At 44.2% G+C, this 21,350-nt stretch overlaps 2 protein-coding genes across 4 annotated transcripts in view; one reads left to right on the top strand and one right to left on the bottom strand.

Moving 5' to 3' along the window:
- The first annotated feature begins 550 nt into the window (after positions 1–550).
- On the top strand, positions 551–1,828 carry id1 (inhibitor of DNA binding 1, HLH protein). Its single transcript, XM_010755708.3, has 2 exons — positions 551–1,042; positions 1,275–1,828. The coding sequence occupies exons 1-2, from the start codon at positions 554–556 to the stop codon at positions 1,308–1,310; spliced, it is 525 nt and encodes a 174-aa protein (XP_010754010.2). The 5' UTR covers positions 551–553; the 3' UTR covers positions 1,311–1,828.
- Positions 1,829–4,731: 2,903 nt separating this feature from the next.
- The window catches only part of LOC104939176 (nuclear receptor coactivator 3), a 28,798-nt gene continuing 12,179 nt past the window's right edge, over positions 4,732–21,350 (bottom strand). The window contains exons 2-23 of one of the 3 annotated variants that reach the window (XM_010755675.3): positions 18,628–18,695; positions 16,361–16,465; positions 15,965–16,125; positions 14,681–14,781; positions 14,303–14,477; positions 13,974–14,144; positions 13,606–13,692; positions 13,219–13,362; positions 12,404–12,551; positions 11,552–12,150; positions 10,453–11,417; positions 10,246–10,369; positions 9,889–10,125; positions 9,518–9,730; positions 9,217–9,334; positions 8,896–9,058; positions 7,950–8,300; positions 7,666–7,776; positions 7,290–7,545; positions 7,037–7,199; positions 6,699–6,909; positions 4,732–6,585 (exon numbers count right to left, since the gene is read on the bottom strand). In XM_010755675.3, the coding sequence (XP_010753977.3) occupies positions 6,574–6,585; positions 6,699–6,909; positions 7,037–7,199; positions 7,290–7,545; positions 7,666–7,776; positions 7,950–8,300; positions 8,896–9,058; positions 9,217–9,334; positions 9,518–9,730; positions 9,889–10,125; positions 10,246–10,369; positions 10,453–11,417; positions 11,552–12,150; positions 12,404–12,551; positions 13,219–13,362; positions 13,606–13,692; positions 13,974–14,144; positions 14,303–14,477; positions 14,681–14,781; positions 15,965–16,125; positions 16,361–16,446 (4,596 nt within the window). In that variant the 5' untranslated portion in view covers positions 16,447–16,465; positions 18,628–18,695 and the 3' untranslated portion in view covers positions 4,732–6,573. The remainder of the gene's footprint in view (positions 6,586–6,698; positions 6,910–7,036; positions 7,200–7,289; positions 7,546–7,665; positions 7,777–7,949; positions 8,301–8,895; positions 9,059–9,216; positions 9,335–9,517; positions 9,731–9,888; positions 10,126–10,245; positions 10,370–10,452; positions 11,418–11,551; positions 12,151–12,403; positions 12,552–13,218; positions 13,363–13,605; positions 13,693–13,973; positions 14,145–14,302; positions 14,478–14,680; positions 14,782–15,964; positions 16,126–16,360; positions 16,466–18,627; positions 18,696–21,350) is intronic. The other 2 variants (XM_010755689.3, XM_010755682.3) reach the window with 2 other exon arrangements.

The following is a 21,350-nucleotide window of genomic DNA, read 5'->3' as shown; positions in this document are numbered from 1 at the left end:
TTAATAAGCTGCTAATCTCTTTAGTGACAGACAAACAAACTTCATTATCCTCAAGTTAAAAAGTGAACCTTTTCCCACAATTGTTCGGCCATCAATTGTCCTTGCTTTACTGTACTATTGTCATCCACATCTGCAGTGCCATCAACAACGGTGTGAGGCAAATCTAGGGCACTGTGGCAGCCTAATTATCATTAACCATTCATCCCATTCATCCTGTCCCATCCCACACACATTCTCACAGTACATACCCAGGCATTCACCACCCCTTGACTGTCCCCAGGCAATCTACACCTGCAGAGTCCCCAAGCCATGGACAGCTGGATTCCCACATATTACCCATAAAAGACACACATTTGTTTCCATTTGTAACGCCATCCCTCAAACAGATTGTAAATCCCGATAACCAGGCGAGAGCGCTCATTGGCTGGGAGTGCTGTTGTGGACCTACCCAACAATACAAATGCAGCCCTCTTATTGGCTTACTGTCTTCAAACAGGACAGCTCTGGCACGCCCCCATCTCCTGCTCTGCTATAAAGCCGCGGAGGTTTGCCCATGTGGATGTTGCAAACTGTCAACATTGCCTTACCAACATACAAGAGGAGGAGAAGCCTCATTGCTGAACTAATCGGTTTTTTCACCTCGTCATCTTTGGAAACTACACATCCTAAACTAATCAACATGAAGGTTGTCGGATCTACCTGCGCCCTGAAGAGCAAGATCGGCGGCGAGGAAATGGTACGCTGCCTGTCCGACCAGAGTCTGACCATCTCCAAATGCAAGATCCCGCTGCTGGATGAGCAGATGAGCGTATTCCTGCAGGACATGAACAGCTGCTACAGCAAGCTGAAGGAGCTCGTGCCCACCCTGCCCACCAACAAGAAGGCGAGCAAAGTGGAGATCCTGCAGCACGTCATCGACTACATTTGGGACCTGCAGGTCGAGCTGGACGAGCCGGAGAAGACCCGCCAGCTCTCCGCCGGCAGCGTCCCTCGCACACCGCTGACCACCCTGAACGCAGAGCTCGCCAGCATCGCAGTTGAGGTAAATATCAATTCAAATACGATGCAGAATAAATCCGAGAACAGCTCTCTGTCTTGCAGAGGTGTACACACCACTGTAAATTATGTTTTTAAACGTCAGCACACGTGCGTAAAGTTGGCGACACCGTGCGTAAAAGTTAGTTTTGCGCCTCTGGATTTGCTTGTGACAGCTTTATAACTACATAACACAGATGTACTAATCAACCACCTCTCTCTCTCTTCTCCTCCCTCAGAATGGATGCTCGGACGACAGGATTATGTGCCGTTAAGAGCTCGTGGAAGCATCGCACCATCACCCCACAGCGAAGCACCGCGAAGAACGAACAAGGCTACTAGATGTGAAGAACACATCAATAAAAAAAACCTTGAACTGTGTAGGGACGTTTGAAACTCCCAATGGTAGAAAAATACAAGCTTGTGTGGACACATCCTCCACCGGCGAGGATCTCTGTCACTCAGGGCTCTCGATTCATCAGAGGGCCCTGAGAGAAGAAAGACCGGTGGTGTCCAGAGATAGACTGGGTTAGCCGGGGGACCAAGACAAGTTCAGTGCAACTAGCGTCGCTTGTTGCTTGTAGAGTTTTAAAAGAAAGCTAATGTTTCTGTTACGCTCTTTGTATCTTGTGTAAACCATATAGAGAATTCAACATTTTGTACATTTTTCTCAGATTCCTGAGCGACAAACTGTATTGTATATTACAATGCCACATTATGTGAAGATATTGTTTCTTACAATGTACCTTATTGGTGTTTTTATTAAAACAAGACAATTATTTTTGAACAAGAATTCCTCTGTGTCGTTGTGTGTGAATGTGTGTATGAGAGACTGACTCATGCTGTCTCATATCATATCATACCTGAGGGGGAGTTTCAGTGTTGATTAAAAAAAAAAAAAAAAAACTATAACCATAGCTGTAAAATGTGACACTTTGGTTATTATGGACTGTTATCAGCCTCATTATCAGTGGGATTAATAGCAGGCCCACTCACATTCATTCATTAGACTACAGAGTGAGTGTAAAGAGGTTGTCACTATAAAGTACTACACCTAGAAGAAGCTGTTAAGTCATTTAGGTAACATAAAACCAAAGCTGGTGGTCAACATAATGGCTCATAGCCAGTTAAAATGGTAATTTGCCTCTCTATGGATCATTACCATATCACATTACAAGAGGAAGTCTCACTTTAAAAAACTCTAAAGATGTTGACAAACGGTGGACAGAGTTTGAGATATACATGAAAAATAAAATCATCGCAGTCAGGAGAAATGTGGAGGATTCGAGATTCCACGTGTTGTGAACAAATCGCTGACACAAATAAAGTGATGTAAGAGGGTTTATTAGGAGAGAAAAATGAAATGAGTAAGGAAAAAAAATGGTTTCACTCCATAAAAAATCCATTTAAATATGGTGTTCCAATATGTTCTGGTGTAAATCAGCACTGTTCGTCTCTCTCTGTTTCTCGGCACTGCAGGGGTTAAACTGGCTTTGGCGAGGCGATTCGTTATAAGATTTATTCTGTCTCCCTGGTGCAATGTTTTTCCCATTTCCCTGCGGTGCGATGCGCACAGCTGCAGCCCCGGCGTGGCCAGTGTGTGATTGTGTTTGTGTGATAGCTTTGTGCCAAGGGCAGGGGAGGGCGGCGGGGCCCAGACTGAGCGGCGCCTCGGCACACCTGGGGAAGTTCAGGTTAAATAGCTCCACATTCCTCAACACACAGCTGATTGAAACATTAACAAACAGTAATCCACGGGCCAGGCCGCAGATGGGCCGGGAACCACGCCAACACTCAGAGAGAGGGAGAGAGAGAGAGAGTTGCTCTCGGGTAGAGATTCCCACAGTACAGTCGTATGTTATAAATTTGCTATTAATATATACACTTCTTCTTTTCTTTTTTCTTTTTTTTTTAAGAACCTACAATGCTGTGGCTGTTCGTCTCCACAAGTCACCGAACAGAAGCGTTTTAACATATACAAAACCTTAATGTTTCCATTTATTCTGAAAATCACTTATTGCATTTCCCTTTTAATTTCTAATCACTTCTAATTATCTTAATGGCAGATACAAATCCCTCTTACATAATGTGGCTGAGCTGTGCAGAAAATGAAGACCAGGCTATTGTGGTCTCCATAATAAGTCTGTGCTCGATATTTTATTGCTATTTAATCTTATTAGTGCCTTGGATTTTATATTTGCTTCAGTCTTAATTATTATTATTATTTTAATCCCTCAGTCCATAAACACGAATCAAACATCATGTCCTTTCACTTTGACTCGCTTGTAGTTAGCGCCCTCTTGCGAGCGTGAGATGTATTTCAGTGTTTTGTAGGCGTTGACTTGCTGCTGTGTGCAGAGTGTTAGTCTGCAGAGGGGATTAGTAAACAACAGCGCCCCCTTCTGGCCAAAGTGGCACAATAACATATTAATATGTCGGTTTGTGTTGTCATAAAATATCTGTTGTTTCAACATTTAACTCAATTTAGCACAATTTTGGATAATTGTTACCTCACCTGAGTTTTATTCATGTAATGTGGCTTCATACTTACAAAGTAATTAAGTACATTTAGTCAAGTGCGGTACAGTTTTGAGGTACTTCTACTTGACTTTAACATTTTTAATTTAATTCTCCTTTATTCTACTCCACTACACTTATTACATTTCAGAGAGAAATATTGCACTTTTTACTACACTACATTTATTTACAATGGCGTATTACTTGCTGATTATCTAAAAAAAAAAATTGGTTGCCAACCTTTTTGCCTTGTGACCCTGCACTCACATACAAAACAGTGTGTAATCTTTGCTTATTTTTATGTATGAGGTGAACTGTTATTACTGTTTGAGACCAAAAAGGTATGACAAAATGTGTATACAAATTTTCATTTAGAAAAGCAAAGTTTAGAAAAAAGTTACCAAATTCAAATGTGTAGCATAACTTTGTATTTTCATGTTTCCAATATTTATCTTGTCCTTGGGCCAGACCCCTAGTTTGGAAACCGCCTGGATTAAACAATCAAATTCTACACAAAGTATTTGAAACCAGCTCCACCTCAACCAGCTACAACAATAAAATGCTGCTGCCAATGAGCAGCATCAACAGCCTAATTAATTTCTCAAACAACAGAGATATTTTCCTGCAGATTGGGTCATTTTTATTTAAATATTTGGTTATATGTATTTGCTAATAATACTTTTTTACATCTACTCAGATATAATTTAGAATACTTGTACTAGGAATGTCATATATCAAAAATACTTCATTGTAGTACTTAAAATGTGGCATTTCTAATTTACTTACTGTAAGTGAATACTGCTTCCACCACTGTGCATCAGTGTGTCACAGTGTCACTGTGCACTGTATGTGCTTTATAATAGCCTGTAATAGGTCATTGTAATACAACTTGTCTAGATAATCATAAGCAGAGTGTAATATTGGAAATCAAAGCAAAGCAGCTTTTCCTCTGACAGAAGAACATTAGATCTAAAATTGGAATGGATCAGCCTTTCATTAGTTTCTTCCAATAACCCAACAGCAGCAGCGCTCATTAGTTTTGTTTGATCAAAGTGATTATTTTATCAGTGCAATATACTGGCTGATTAGTCCTGCTACTAAAGTCAGACTGAGTAAATTGCATGGATGCATCACTGCTCATAATCAGAGTCAGAAAATAATCAGAGATTTAGAGTCAAGGGTGTTTAAATAGAAATTTGTATTTACATCAATATCAACATCAACAGAAAAATTCTGTAATATACATCCTGTAAAATAACAGCTTATCTTACCTCCAAACAAAGAAAAGATTAAACAAACCAAATGATCTCTTGCCTCTTTTTGCACTTCATTCAATCTCTACAAAGTTCCTTTTTCCTGAAGTAACAAAATCTGGACATAAAATGAAGTTGTTTCCTGAAAAATAGATATTGATATGTCTTAAAGTGGATTTCATTCCATTGGTATTTCTCTTTCACAGCAAAAACATGCTTAGTTTTTTTTTCTGGATGTAAAAACTTTCTGCTGTGGGGTTGAGTTTCCAGTCCTCTTGACACTGCACCGATAGCTTCCCACTGTCAAACAACTGAGGCCCATGCCCTTTACAGTACATAACCATCATATGCTTATTCAGATCCATGATATGTACCCATTTACCATCAGACTAATATAACACATATCATAAAAAATGTACACCAGAAACCTCAGAAACTATACAGAGATATGGAAAAATATCTTTGGATTGCGCATGTTGAAAAGGTAGATTCAGTGAGTTGGAGATAACAGTCAAAAGAAGATGGGGTGAATAAAAATACACTTGACAGACAGAGCTGGTGGGAGGAAGGGAACATTGCAGGGACAAGGTGTGTTGGTAAACTGGGGAGTGTGTGTTCCCGTCTTCACTGTACTGCAGACAAAACCCAAACAGCTCACCTCACACAGAAACCAAGAAAATCATTTTTATGTCCTTGGCTGCCCCTGACAGAATTCACTCCTGCCACCTTTCAATAAAATAAAACCTCTGACTGTGTGAAAGCTCAAACCTTCAACTCATCAGATACTCGTCACAAGTAAAAGTGCCTCGCTAAAAACATGAATACATGAGTTATTTTTTTGTTGTTTTTTTTTGGAAAATTAAAAAATACAGCATTCAGAAAATGACAAACAAGGAAGGAAAACCCAAACACACCTGCAATATTTGCAAAGGCATAAAAAAAAGCAAATCAACCTAATCAGTATTGACCTATGGGACACAAAAATACAACCAGGTCTCATACTTTGTGCAATAATGGGCCTTTAAAAAGCATGTTTGATATATTTTGTAGAATATTTACAATTCATATTCACAGAGGACATTTGAGACATCTAATACTGCAGTACCATTTGTTTGCTTATAACAGGGGTTATGATGCTCAGTTACAGTCTAAAGCATAGAGACAAGAGTTATTGCTCCAATCTGCATAACATAGTAAACGGTGTGCTTATAGCTTCCAATGACTTCAAGGATGAGGCGCAACCAAAGGACAAGAAAGAAAACAGAAACCCATCGTTGTGAAGGCATTGAATCTCTAGTAAGGCTGTAATGATAAAGAAATATTGCATCGATCTTTATTCCGCACAGAAGCCTCCAGGTAAAGTGCCGCCACAGCCAGATGTACCGTAGTCCCGTTCTGCAGCCTGGCTGTGACACTGAATACTGCCCGACAGCTCCTGGTCGTTTGCATGGACACACACAAACATGCACGCACACATTGATATTGTGTGTTTGTGCATCACCTTAACAGAGTTACAGTATGTGAGGCTTTGGTTGGGGGATGAAGCCCAGCGCATGTCTGTCCTTATAGCCCACTTCCTCTGAGATGAGCGGTGTGTTTTGTCAAGTCTCCTGCATCACGTTTTCGGCTGGAGAACTCCTATGATGTGTGTGTGTGTGTGTGTGTGTGTGTGTGTGTGTGTGTGTGTGTGTGTAGGTGTGTGTAGGTCCAGCTCAGACCGCTCTGCCACAGATGAACGGCTCCAGATTCTGCTGTCAGCTGCAGGTCTTCAGCAATACTTCTGCAGAGACAGAAAATCAGTGACTCATTTTACATACATCTATGTTATCCTTCAACTCAACCAGCTGAACTTTATGTAAGCCCACTTCACTCATGTGACAAAGTACTACCAACCTGATCAGGTCCCATTGGCATTCTGCCCATTCCCATGGGGTTCATGCCCATTTGGCCCTGCATCTGGCCGTGCCTTTGTCCTGGCATTTGGCCCATCTGTCCCGCACCGGCCGCGCTGACTGGCCCGGGTCCACCCATGGTGTTGTTCATCATCATGGGTCCAAACTGGCCTTGGTTGCCCTGCTGAGGGAACTGTTGCTGGGGGTATGAGCTGGAAAATCAGAAAGAAAAAAAAATAGTCACACATCGGACACATCACAACCTTTCACCTACAAATCTACTCTTGAATAACTGATGAGTCTAAACTATTTTGCCCAAGGAAGCTGGATGATACATACTTGTTGCGTGGCATGCCACCCTGTGGCCAGCCTCCCTGTGGATTTCCCTGCATCCCTGGCATCATGGTGTTCTGAGGAGGACCTCCCATTCGTCCTTGAATCATGTTCCCTGGTGGGCTGCTCCCTGGAGCCATGAATGATGGGTCTCCCTGCTGGTTCATCCCTGCAAGTACAACAACAAGAGAACAGTTGTGAGTGTAAAACTTAAAAATCCAAGGAGGAATGATATAAAGCTGTGTCTCTGTTAACTCACCATAATTACCTCCATAGTTGAAGCCCTGCTGTCCAGCCTGGTTCATAGGGGGTCCTCCCATGGGGCTGTCCATGCCTCCTGGTGCTGTGACATTTGGAGGAGGGCTGAAGCCTCCTGCTGCCCCCTGCCCCTGCTGCTGCTGCTGTTGCTGCTGCTGCTGCTGCATGAGCATCATCATCCTCTGCCTCCTCATCTGGGAGATTGTCATCATCTCCCTGCTGCGCTGAGCCATCATCTGGGCGTTCAGGAAACCAGGCTGCAGACAAACAAACTTTGACCTTAATTCTAAAAAAAAATGGTGACTTGACTGATGTGATTGAAAGTGGCAAGTGAATGCACACTACGTTAGATGTGTGAAGAAGTGCTGACTACATACCTGAGCACCCATGCCTGCAGGCTGCATGCCAGGTTGCATGCCTGGATGCATGGCAGGATTTCCTCCTGGGGCATGTTCCATCTTCATGCCTTGTCGAGTCTGGTTCATAAACTGCCAGATGAAACAAGATAAAGGCAGGTCAATATGCCAGTTTCTATTATGTTCACTATTAATGTGACATCCAAGAAGCCACCAACTTCTCCTAACACACAAGCTGAATTCCTTAACGTTGTAGGTGACGTTTAGATTAAATATTATGTGCGTGTTTGTGTGAATGTGATTACCTGCTGTCCTTGCAGTCTCTGCTGCAGCTGTAGTCGGAGAGGCTTGGTGGCAGTCATCATGCGAGGTCGCATCATGTTTGCGCGGGGGTTGCCCATGTTCGCCATGCCAGGGAAGCTGCCCGTCTGGCCCATTTGATTCATCATGGGGTTGAAACCTCCCGGAGACTGGCCTTGCATCGTGTTGCCACCATAACCAGGCTGCATGGACGGTGGACCTGGAGGCCCGGGGTAGCCTTGGTTAAACACGGGCTTTTGGTCCATGCCTAAGGAGGAGTCCGGCCCTGGAAAAGGCTCTGATGGCGGGCCCTGGCCCTGATCTTGGCCCTGCTGGTGGCCTTCTGGTCCCTGTGTCTGTGGCACAGAGAAGTTGCATGTCATGCCAATTTGGACAAAACAGATTACTGCAAAGTCAACACAAAGTTGGATATGGCTATTTACAGAATTTAACTACTAACACACAAACATAAAACACATATACACATAAAAAAAAACAACAGCATGGGAACCACAAGCATCAAATCAGGCTTACAGATTGCCTGCACAACAAGATGATGCAAAACAGTGGGAGCTTTTACTGCAAGCTGACATTTAAGATGAGGAATGAGAACCCACATTCAAATCACATCATACAATTATCGGCAGAGAGGATAATATAAATACACAGTGAGTTTAGAACACTGAGAGACTGAATGTGTTTACATGCAAATTAAAATGAGGGAGCAACTAGCTGTCCACTTCATACCGTGATATCTAACAGACAACTAAGAATTTAAATATAATATGACTGTATTTAAAATTTGCAACTCAGATTGGGAACAAATTTTCAAATTCAGAAACTGAAGCTCATCTGGGCTGCAGTGGGGCCCAACACTGCTAATGTGTTAGCATTTCTTTAACAAAATGAGTGTATACAACACATAATGTATACTGTGGGGGTGTCCTGTACCTGGCCTACTATTTCAGGGATGCCCAAGGCTCGGTCTATCTCTTGTAGAGCAATGACATCCGCGGTATTGAGCAGAGAGTCCAGCTGGTCAAGAAGTGCCCGCTCATCACTTGGGCCCTCTGTGTTGGCCAGAAGTTCTTCCAGGGGGTGTCCAAACTGGTCCCTATCACAACAAATATCACAAGAGATGGTGGGTCACTTCAAGAAAAGAAGACTACAATGGCAGACACCATTGATGTCAGCTTCTGAATTTAGTTTGAGGTAAACTAAGCCTGAAAAAAACAAGAGCCATATTGGTTGGGACCAGCGTGAATGATTTACCTGTTTGTGTTCCTCTGAGGTCTATCCATTCCCATAGCAGAGTCTGGCCAGGACGGGGACTGAGGTGGTGGCCCATGTCCACCAAACCGGTTCATACCCATATTGGCTTCATTGGTACCTGCGGAGGTGATAATGGGTGGTGCATGGTCAACATAGAGTGGAAACAGCAAGTCAACTTATCCACCAGTCCCTTAGCAGAATGATTCCATTTAAATGTTTACTTGATTAAATTACAGACTCATTACTCATTAGTTACAGTCAACACAACATCCACTTAGTTAATTTCACACACAAGACATACCCATATCCATGAGTTGCTGCTGCAGCATAGACCTGGTGTTTCCGGGTACACTGTTGGAGCGGTTCATCATCGGTCCTGACATTGGACCAGAGCGACCCATACCAGGGTGTCCTGGTCCGGCCACAGGGCTGCCGCTGGACCTTGGCATCCCCCATTCCCCTGGCCCTGAAATGGGAGGGCGCTGCGGCATTCCCATTCCTCTGCCCATACCTCCTGAACAACACACACACATTAACATTAACATTGAGTATTTAATCAAGAACGTAGTATTGAGAAAACAAACATCTCCATGTTGTATACTTTATGGGACCCAGGTCCTCCTAGAAAGCCATGCTGTCTAAGCCATGCAAAGAAATAAGTGTTCAAGTTACTTGTTGGATTGCCCCTTGGAGGACACACACCCATGCCTCCTGGAAAGCCGTTGGGAACACCCCCGGTCCGGATTGGAGCATCCATGTTCTCCTGTTTGACCAATGTGGGACAGGGGACATTCCTTCTCCCAGCCAGCCCTCCTCCTACTGGTCCCTCACCACCCATGGGCTTGGCATCCATGGACAAGGCTCTTTGATACCCACGTGGAGCAGGAGGCATGGGTCCTCTCTCCCCCTCTGAAAGTTGCACATTAACAACGTTAGATTACAGACCTTCACACATTTCGAGTTGATGGCCACACCATGCAGTGGAAATGAGACTTTTTAATCACGATACTCTTAAACTGACTGACATACCATGTAAACTGTCAGGCATATTTGCTAGTTTGTTTCCCACTTCCTTCCCTGCTCTGGAGTCTGGTTCAGGGTAGAAGCCAGAGTTGGTTCTTGAGCCACTCAGAATGGTCTCTAGGGTCTCCGTCTGAACCAGTGGGATAAAAGAATGATTAGAAAACCATGTTAAAAGACGCATTTTAAACTACATCTAACAAATTTTGGCCCTACCTCATCACATGGCTCCAACTTGACCTTCCTATCCATGCAGTGAGGGTCAGAGCTGGTGACCCCTGCACCTTGAGCTCCTCTGCCCTCCAGCTCCTCCAGTTTTGGCTTGATATCACCACCTTCTTTAGAGTCGTCCTTATTGAGGAGGTAGTGAAGAAGGGCACGGGGCTTCTCCTTCTTAGGGCTGTGCTGCTCCTGCTTTGATTCTGATCCCCTAGCCCCTGCAGTGGCTGCAGGTCCAGGCTCTGGTGCCCCTTCCAAGCTGCTCTTCCCAGTGGCCTCAGCTGTGATGCGAGCCACCTCGTCAGGAGTGTTCCCATTCTGCAGGAGTTTGTGAAGGATCTTGTGCTTCTCCTGCAGTGACTGACTTGTTAAATGTCCTGCACCACCAGAGGAGGACACAGCGCCATGATTCCCGCCTGTAGAGGAGGACACTCCTGTTGAAGACGAGGGGCTGGTGACACTGGCTGTTCCGTCTTTAGCCTCAGGTGTGGAGCTGGGCCCAGAGCTTGGAGTGTGATTAGGTGGCACCAGCTCATCTGTAGGGGAGGTGAGGAGCTGCAGAAGCTTCTTGTGGCACTTGCTGTCAGAGACCCTTCGATTGGATTCTCCCCCAGGTGGACCCACCTCTCTGCTGGCCTGGCTGTCTGGCTTGTCAGAAAGGCCCTCACTGGTGGGGGTGTGTGGGTGCTGCTGAGACTGCTGCTCTCCTCCAGCCCCCAGTGAGCTACCTGGGCTCTTGGAGTCAGAGTAGGGTGGGAGTTTACAGGGTCCCCCTGCTACCTGGTTGGTCGAGTTGATGCTCGGAGAGCTGTCAGGCTTGTGGGGGGGAGGAGAGGTGAGGGGAGAGGGCATCGGATTGCCCACTCCCTCACTAATGGCTTGGAGAGCATTCAAGGAGCTGCTGGAGAAGGTGGTACCTCCAGAGTTACCTGGGTGATTGGAGCTCATAGGAGAGTTCATACCTGCAAAGCAAACAAGCAGAGCCATGTCATCAATCCATGTAAGTGTCAGAAAATGTGTGATTCTACATTAAATTAACGTGTATATTAAAAGTTACTAAAAGTTCTCAAGCGTTCAGGAAACGTTTGGTCTATACCTCCGGGTGAAAAGGGGCTGGCACCCATCTTAGGGCTTCCTCGGACTCTGGGGGAACCCATGACGTTGTGTGGAGGAGCATTAATCCCTGGGCTGGCCTGGGGGGGACTGGTCATTCCCATCCCGTACCCTCCACCTCCAGGTCCGCCTCCACCTCCATGGAACTGACCCATCTGCGGATGTTGGTGCTGCTGCTGATGCATGCCGTGGTGGCCCATCTGATTCATGGGCCCCATCTGGTTCATGGAACTCATGGGGGAGTTCATTGGATGCATGGAATTCATCTGATTCATCTGACCCATGTTGTTACCCATGTTGTTCATCTGATGCATGGGATTAATTTGATTCATCTGATGCATAGGATTCATCTGATTCATAGGATTCATTTGATTCATCTGGTTCATGGGATTCATGCGGTTGCCTCCAGCATACGGAGGCACTCCCCTTTGCGGCATGTTGCCCTGTTCAGCCATGTTGTAGCCCCTGTTCATGCCCATGCCCCCTCCCGGACCCATGTTCATCTGTTGATTGGGATTGTTCACACCCATGTTTTGTGGCCTCATGCCTCCTCCCTGGTTTCCACGATAACCATTCTGCTCCCTACAAGAGATTACAGTAAATAACAAACATTAATTGTCAGTACTCACAACAATGACAAAAAAATAAGTCTAGAATATTGTTTTTGACAACTTTTATGTTTTTTTAAAGGGAATTTTAGTCTCCGCTCTTTTGTCAATATTATCAGTTAGTCATAGTCAAGTTGCTGATGAACATAGTTTTCTCATGCATACAGACAATAATCCTATGCAAGAGAAAATTTTTTTGCTAGTTGTTGTTTTTTCAGCATTTGCACCTTTGTAGCAAGTGTGTTGAGAGGAAAGAGTGCGGCTCATTGGTGTTGGGATTCCTGCAGAGGTCACTCCTGGTCTGGGCTGTGACTGGGGTGCCATCAGAGAGAGAGAAGCGGTAGAGTGGGGTCTCTGCGTGGCCATGATGGAAAGCTAAAGAGAGAGAGAGGGTAAAAAAAAAAAGGAGAATTAAAGCTCCTGAAACGTAGGATGCATAACAAAGCACGCCCACACTAACAACATAATAAGCAAATGCTAATAAAAAAGGCTGGTTGTGGCAGGGAGTGTATTTCCATATAGCCTGTGATGTGGTCACAACACAGATCTGTTTTTTCCACACAACAAATGGGCATGGTAAAAGGTGTGGCTGGACTTGATGACTCGTTGGAAGTTATAACTACAACACGTCTCACATGCACCTCTTTGTATGCTTTTCATTCAAGTGATCATAAATATAAAGAGTGTTCACTGGCTTAAAGCTTTTATTTGTGAAGCTGACTGCCTGTCTGTTAGATTAAGAACAAGAAAGAACTCATCTACCTGGTGCTGTGTCCCACATACCAAATGTTTTAATGAGGTGCCTTGCGTTCTGGTACATTCCTTGTATACTTTTATGATTTCTGCTTTCTTGATGGTGCTCAAACCTGCTGTTCTGCCCGTCATAATGTCTGTGACCATGATCTAATTCTAGATAATTCTTCACACCCGAAACAAGTCTGAAAAATTAAGTTGCTATTCCATACACCTGCTAGAGTGCAGCGGTAATGTAATTCATAACATTAATGTATATGCTAATGAATGTAGGGGCAGAGTTATATACCATCTTGATAGTGGCGTTTGTAGGACCATGGTTGTCCCTCACTTCGATGGAGGAACATCTGCATGCAGCGCCTCACCAGATCCTCCCAGCCTGGACGCATAGTGGTGTGAGGAGAGCTCTGCTGTTCAATTTCAATCAGTTTACCTGGAATAGAAGATTCACCACTGAGATTATACAAACACAAAATGGCCAGTGGTGGTAAAAAGCAAGAGTTTTAGACATACTGCATATTCCTAACACAGTTAATTAAAATGCCAATGCCACCTAATACAGCATTTATGACCTAGGGCAGTTTGACAGTTTGTATATTCATGTGCCTAACAAAAACATTTTCAAAGGTCATGTCTAACAGTTAATACACATGAGGAAGGTACAGCAGAAACTTACCAGACAGTTCGTGTCGAGTGCTAAACCTCTCCGTCCTCTCTACTGCAATGATGCGTCGTGCCACACAAATCATACAAGACTGCAAATCTAAACAACAAGATGAGATGCATTGTTATGTCCTCATTACGCTATACTGGCGGAGAAACAGGACATTCAGAAGCCTACTTGTGATGATTATTTGTGACACTGAAGTACAAACTGACCAATAAATACAGCAGAAAGCATAGTAAACATACTATGTGTAAGCCAGTGTCACTGAGAAATCTAAATGAGTTCTAGTTTGTAGCTGCTGGTTAATTGATATCCCAAATGTTGTCATCTGTTTAACTGTTGGATAAACATTCAAAGCTTTTTTATAATGATGTTACCTTCTCCCTCCTCCATCATGGCTCGGGGTTGAGTGAGTGCAAAACACTGCATCGCCTCGTAGCGCTGGCTCCCGGGCCTCTCTTCATGAACAAAGTTCACCAGCATACGACAGTTGAAGGTGTGGCTCTTCTGCCGGGGTGCCTCGCCACCCCACGATGCCCCATTTGGTGCTATGGAGAGGAATAGGAAACAGTTAACGGTGTGTGTGCAGGAACAATCGTGTTCAATCATTTATGCATCTGTATGTGAGTAAGTGTTTAGGTGTACATTCAGGTAAGCAGGTGTAAAATCTGCTATGCACCTAGACATGTATACCCCCATGTCTCACCATTGGACTTGGGTAGATTCTTGTGAAACTCTTCCCTGTCCTCATCATGGATGATGTTGTACACGCTGGTGTTGATCAGCTCCTCCTGTTTGTACTGTAAGTACTGTGTCACGTTGTCTGACACAAATACAATGCTGCCCTCTCGGTTAACCACAAACAAAAAGCCATCCAAGGCCTGAGAACAGAAGGGCCACAAAATGGTTAACAAAGTAAAATAGTTAACAAAATAAAATCTACCTTATTTGGTTACAAAAAGACAGCTGAGACATTTCTAATCAACTTCAAATGAGCAATGACAGCAAAGCATTAGTCCAGCATATGGAACAGCAGCTAATTGGTGTTGGTCTTTTGCCCCCTGGTGATTGTCCCCAAGCTGACCTGTAGGAGCAGCGGTCCCAGATGGTCCTTGTCAATGACCCCTTGACCAGTGGAGGACACATCCGCCTTCTGGACATCATCATCACTGCAAGAGCTCTTTCCTGAGGACACAAGAAGCGCATCACACAACTGGTACAAAGATTTGTCATTTTACAACATCCATCTATGCCGGTTATTTACTTGGTACTAAGTCATTTTAATGCTGTTTTCAGCCACAGTATATTCAATGTTATTTTACAGCATTTCTCCAGAGGATACTGTCATCATTTCACGGCAACCATTCTATGATTTCCAGTATGCTGTGGGAACTGCTTTCCTAATACAATAACAGAAGTTTTTTTTCCTGGCCAGCAGGTGGCAGTATGAGCCACGGATAAATGGTTAGCATGCCTTTCTATTTTTAAAATCAGCATGTGTCTGAGGCTTTGTTAGATACCGCTCTATATAGAAGGGTCATCTGTGACACTAAGCAAGACGGCAAATAATGACACTGGATTTAATTCCATTTCTAACCAAACTAGCTGCATGGACAAATGGAGCTGAGAAAGTAGTGACTGACAAAAAAAAAAGAAAAAAAGGAGACGCCTGAGAAACTGATGCAAAGATGTGTAAACAAGGGGAGGGAGAAGGTGTGTTAAAAGAACAACAGGCAGAAAAGAGAAGGAAAAAAAGAGGCCCTCCATCATTCCCATCCTGTAACTATGGCAACCTGGCTGCATAACACCCGGGGCCAGTAGTAACCAGCTGTGACCCTCTGGGTAGATTCCAATGTGACTGCGCTCTCTCTTCCTTACCCACTTAACCTCACATCTTATCTCAACTGAGCTAAAACAGGTGGAAGAAAATATCCTCCAATCATGTCAAATCTGTCAAAATGACTGACCTACGGAGAGGAGTGACTCTCTACAAGGTCTGATTTTTGAATCCTTAGCGTCTACCAGCAGTGCCTCAGAGAGAAGCAGGGTTTAGCACTAACTAGATACACACTGTCACTGACGGCCTTGAGCCATGACCAACAAGGATTGGTCTCAATTACTGGTGTCCATTTACCTCCAGCAATACAAACAGCCGAAGTGGCTGTCGGTCCGAAGCAAGCTGGCCATGAACCAAACACACCACTTCATCACTCGCATCATCCGTCCTGTAGCACTTGACAAGATCCAGCCTAACTCTATTCACAGTTTACTCCCCAAAAGGGACAGAAAACAAATTATATGTTTTGTACGGTGTGTGGCTTGGTTTATGACCAAGAGTGTATGGGTGTAGTTTGCACAGTGGCGGTACCTTGTTCTTTGATTTGTCTGATCTGTCTCACAGTCTCCTTGAGGATGGCACATTTGTCAGGCTTGACGTTGAAGCTGTCAATGTTGGAGAGGTTGGCAGAGATGAGCTCAGCCAGCTCTTCAATGTACTTGCTCTCCTGTTCCCTCCGACGCTTGTCACACCTGCCAGAGTGCCAAAGGGATTAGACACATTACCATGACAACCTCACCTCCCCATGCCCCGTCCATACGCAGGCCACACGGCCGTGGCTCAGATGGTTCAGATATTTTGCTGGCAGCAGCCACACATTTGCGTGGGGGGTGGGGACGTGAAGCCAAAAGGAAAGGAAGTGACCTCATGCATTATATTCACACCAGAAAACAGCAGCAGACGCTTAACATAAGTTACAGCACTCACCCTAAGCCTGGTGTGTCACAGGTGGACAGTTTACGTTTGCGGTCAGAGCACAGAGGCTCCAACGAGTTGTCTCCTATGCCACTCATCTTCAGCGCATATCAGCACCTGAAAACACACACATCATATATACATTTATATACATTTACACACACACACACACACATACAGGCAGTGAAACATGATCAGAGGGAATGGACTGAGTGTGGTTGTATATGCCAATGTGTGTGTGTGTGGTACAATCTAATCAGAAGAAGAGTGAGGACTGAAAATTGCCCTCAGCTGTCGTCTCTTTGCCAAGTCCGCTCAGAAATCAAGCCAAATTTAGGCAAACCCTGAAAACTTCAACATCAAGTTATGGAAAATAAAATCTCCTCAAGCTATTGAGGTTATAAATTAAGTGACTTCCAAAGGGAAGATTAGATTGTAGATTCCTACAGATTTATGAGGGTACACTATCCAGTTAGTAAAGCAGCCTTGGTTCCTGCTTAGTGCTTGATGGGAGTGAAATCTCATCTGTTCCACTGAGAGCAACGACTGATGATGATGATGTAGCGATTTGGAGCCTCAGGGGAGATGGGTCATCCTGCGTTCAGCCAGCCTGCCCGCTAGAATGATACCACTCTGCTAGCAGCAGCAACTCACGTACACGCTGCATATATAAACCATTTCCAGTACACTTACATGTTCAGACATGTCACAGCACAATCTGTTAGGGAGATGAGAGCTAGTAGCTACTATCCCAGCAAGGCTGCTATTCACCAGTCTGCCTTATTGTCTAACTGCCTGGGACTGCCTGAGCAAAGAAAAATACACACTGCTTAGACGTGTGACGCTTAGAAACAATCCAGGCAAGGCTCCACAGTGATTTCGGGACTATTAAGAATCATCCCTCTTCCGAATTCTCTTGACTCTGCATTCTCCATACTAGGCTACATCCGCTCTTTCTTCCAGTAGGTTTTAACTGCTGCCGCCCCCCCATACCATCCGAAGACAACCCCTCCCTTCCCTCTCTCCCTCCTTGGGTGTAGCAGTACTGGGCTGGGGACCCTGCCCTTGTTTTCTTGCTCTGGCATTGCCCTGCACCTAACCCCTCAGAGTTCACGTTAGAGGAAACCTCTGTACCCAGCCTCTAAGGTCACAGCTCTTTCCTATTCCCACCCAGAGACACATACACAAAGCTGTAGCGTGCGGCTGTACAACCAGATTGTTCTACTACAACCCTATCTTGGACTTTGTGTCTGCGTGTGTGTGTGTGTGTGTGTGTATGTGCGCACACACACTCTTACAGAGTGAGCTCATTCCAGAGTGGAAAAGTGTAGAACGGATGGGAGCCATTATGCAACTCCTGCTCTGCTATGGCAGGCTAGGACATGCAAGCCCAGTCACCCACCAGCACCACCACTACTACTACTACTACTACTAATACTAGACGAGCACCAAGTCTCAGACACGCACCCTGCTCCATAAATCCGCATCGCATGCTTCTTGTCTGTCTACCTTTCACCACCCCTCTCTAAATCTGCCTGTCCTGCTCCGGCTGTGACTCTCACTGCCCTCGCTTTTCTCCTTCTTCCTTCCTTCCTGGTTTCTGTCCTAAGGCTCACCTCTGCAGCAGTGGAGAAAGATGACATCAGCCCTCAGTCAGCCACACATCCTGAAACGGACAAACAGCAGGGCTGGGGGCTGCTGGGGGTCTTTCTAAAAACTGGGAACGCATAGTGGTGTACTATGCTTTCTACTCTAGTCACGGGGAAGCAGTGGAGAAAACCTGAGTATATGTAAACAGGTTTCAACACGGAAAATGCAATTCTCTTAAACAAAGCTTCTGAGTGTCTCTGTTACATAAGCCTGAATCAAAACAACCACGTTCTCATGGAATTTTTACTGCACAGTGCTTTCAACGTTCACAATAACAGGTTTCATTAGTTCACTCACGCTGACACTTTGTCTGTATAAAACTGACTGAAATCTGAAAACTAGTAGGCAACACCTCTAGGGCAGAGTGAGAATTTGCGAGCAGCAGCCCACCCAAAACCACAGATGAGTCTCAACAGCCCTGGCGGTATGCCATTGACCTGAATCAACTTCATTTGACAATGTGAAACTCAGGGACAAGATGAGATATGTTGCAGAAAACAATAAAAGGTACACAAACAGCAGCTGCCAGTGTGAGAAATACAACATGTCATAGTTAAAAATGAAACCGACTGAATCTTTAATGAATTGTCCACCTGGGGTGTGTTTCTCTACATTTACCACACGCTCACCTTGACCAGTACAAGCCCCAGTCAAGCTCCATCCAGGGTCTAGTGTCGCTTCAATGTCTTAACATCTCCTGAAAACAGAAAGAGAAGAAGAAAAAAAAAAAAAGGGGCCATGAGCTGTGGTGTCCTCTGAATTTCTGGATCCTAACATGACTTGACAATGCTCTGCTTCCTGTGAAAATAGTATAGGCTCTTTATATGGTCTGCTTTCACAGAAAATCATGGGAAAGTCTGATTTCTAAAATTGCACAGGAAGCCACAGCAGATAGCATCCTGTTTGCGTTCTCCCCTCAGCCTGTTCCACTGCGTCATCACTTCCCTTTCCTGGAAATGTGGCCACTCATCCACCCTATTTACATATTCTGTTTATCAGGCTGGTTCCCTGTCGTCCTGATTCCTACTCACACCTTGTATGTTAGCTGCTGGCTATCAGAGCCTTTCCAGAGTTTCGTTTACTCTACATTGAGGGAACAACACAGTGTGAAAATGAGCCGAATCTCACAAAAGGTCAGAAAATTTCTGCAAAAATGACTCATATATAGTAACTAACAATACATTCAATGTTTGATTAAGAGATCCTTCATCACTGAGCATACAACTAAGCAAGTAGTGCTTCATTCAGTGCCTTCGTTTATAGAAACGAAGAAGCTGCTGAGCATGTCGCCTTTGTCTCCTTAGATAATATTCTCTGTCAAAACTTTCATAACCTTCAGTGCTTTGCGATGCTATTCATAATCACAGTAAAGAAGACCCTTTGGGGTTTTGTGTTTTCTCAGAGCGATTGGATACGCTTTCATCAAAGCAACAGAAATCAATCTCTCTTGAGAGGGTCATCTGTATCTGTGTACGCCTTTCCCCTTTAAAAACAGTTACAATGTTACACTTGTTGTTTCGCTTCATTTTTATAGCAACATATTCATATCAAGGAGTCCTGTCACGGGGTCATAACAGAGCCTGGTCTTCAGTGTTTGGGTGCAAACTGCTCCCTAAACAGCTTTCTTTGTTTTTTTTCTTTTTAGCAACATCATTCTACTGCAACAGATAAGCCTGTCAGACGTTCCTTCCCAGGTCTATGCTATGCTAAATGCTCATGCTAAATAAAATAAATAAAAAAAATGTTTCAAGTCCTGAGGAGAATGACGATGTCTCCATTTTGGTTTAATCTCATTTGTCATAGGTCACACTCACAAGGAAGTAGTTACGAGCATGTAACCCACTCTGCCACAGCTTTTTTTTGTGTGTGTGTGTGTGTGTGTGTGTGTGTGTGTGTGTGTGTGTGTGTGTGTGTGTGTGTGTGTGTGTGTGTGTGATCCTCCACCACAGACCACTGATCACATCAGTCCTAAACGTTGGGCTGCTACTGAGCTAATGCTGCGGCTGAATAATTTAACAGAGAGAAAGAGTGGAAAGCGTTCCCTTTCTGTCAACTGTCCAAACACAGTTTATTCATTCCGAGTCCATTCTTGCGAACACCAAAACAACAAATCAACTATTCACAGAAACTAGAGCTAGAAAGCAATACGTGAATGTTTTGGGCATTTTTCCTGACGTCTCAGTATCTCAAGTTTCATTCATGTCAAATATAACTGTGCAACTTTTTTAAATCTCTGTCCTCATTTACAGACACTGGTAGAAACATACACTCCTGGATGTGAGATGTAATTAAACCCAGGAGATAATAGCACTCGTATGTATATGGCCGCAGCAGGAGGAGGAGTCAAGGCAGACTGAGTAGAATACAAGAGGGGGAGGAGGAGGGGGAGCAAGGAGGGGGAGGGGAGGAGAGAGGAGACACAGTGTGCCGACATAAATCGTGCTGGGTATCAGGTAGATACTGGTGGCAACACTGGGTACTTGACTTTGAAACGGTTTCTACACTAAACTTTTTGGCCATTTGATTTGGAACAGGAAGTCTGTCATATACTGTGTCAAAATAAAATGAATACACAACTTTTAAAAAAAAAAGTTCAATGCAGTAACAGCTCATATGTCTATAGCTGACTGCTGTCGAGTAGAGTAATTGTTGGGTAAGAACTAAAGTCATGAGTTGTTGTTGTTGTCGTCGTCAGGACTGACAGAGCACCCAGAGTCATACCTGCAAAGCTAGCGCGTATCATTCAGGCTGTATCCATAATCACCCCCCCTCCATCCACTTCATAGGCCTACAACACTATATTTACTGTCTTGCCCTTGGGATTGAGTGTAGCGAAGTTCAGAGCACACATTGTGTTGTGTAAAGTTGTGCAAATGTACACCCGTCAGTTATGATGTGAAATGTTGCCTGAATTCTTACTTTACTGCTCGCTAAAGAGTAAACTGTTTATTATATAGGCAGCGATGTAGTGGTGATGAGCAAATGAGGCTTTCTTGAAGCATTTCCAGACATTTCTTGTATACGTGGACATAAATGGATACATAATACATTTACAGCAGTTTAAGTCTGCATTGTAATAGATCGTCCATATATGTCCTATAAATTAAACTGCTGCAATGAAACATGAATAACCTTTTCATCTGATTTAACTCACATGATTCAAGTGACACAAAATGTTGTGTTTCATGTAATTGCCCAGTAACGCACCATAAATATAGCTGTACTATACTGAATTGTTGGTTCAACGGTGAGATGTTGAAATGGGCAAAAACAACACGTCTAATTTTGAAATGACTGCTATCAAAAGGATGACGGTGCTTTCTGTAAACGGGCACAGATTGAGCTCTGACAG

This window comes from Larimichthys crocea, chromosome VI (assembly GCF_000972845.2).
Source record: "Larimichthys crocea isolate SSNF chromosome VI, L_crocea_2.0, whole genome shotgun sequence".
NCBI lineage: Eukaryota > Metazoa > Chordata > Actinopteri > Sciaenidae > Larimichthys > Larimichthys crocea.
The sequence above is the reverse complement of the archived record's forward strand: the minus strand, read 5'-3'. Positions and strand labels throughout refer to the sequence as shown.

What these genes read in the sequence shown, in the direction of transcription:
- id1 (XM_010755708.3), top strand. Translation starts at nt 554, where the DNA reads ATGTGGATGTTGCAAACTGTCAACATTGCCTTACCAACATACAAGAGG. An exon ending in TCGCCAGCATCGCAGTTGAG is followed by an intron (nt 1,043 to 1,274) that starts GTAAATATCAAT and finishes CTCCTCCCTCAG; the next exon opens with AATGGATGCTCGGACGACAG.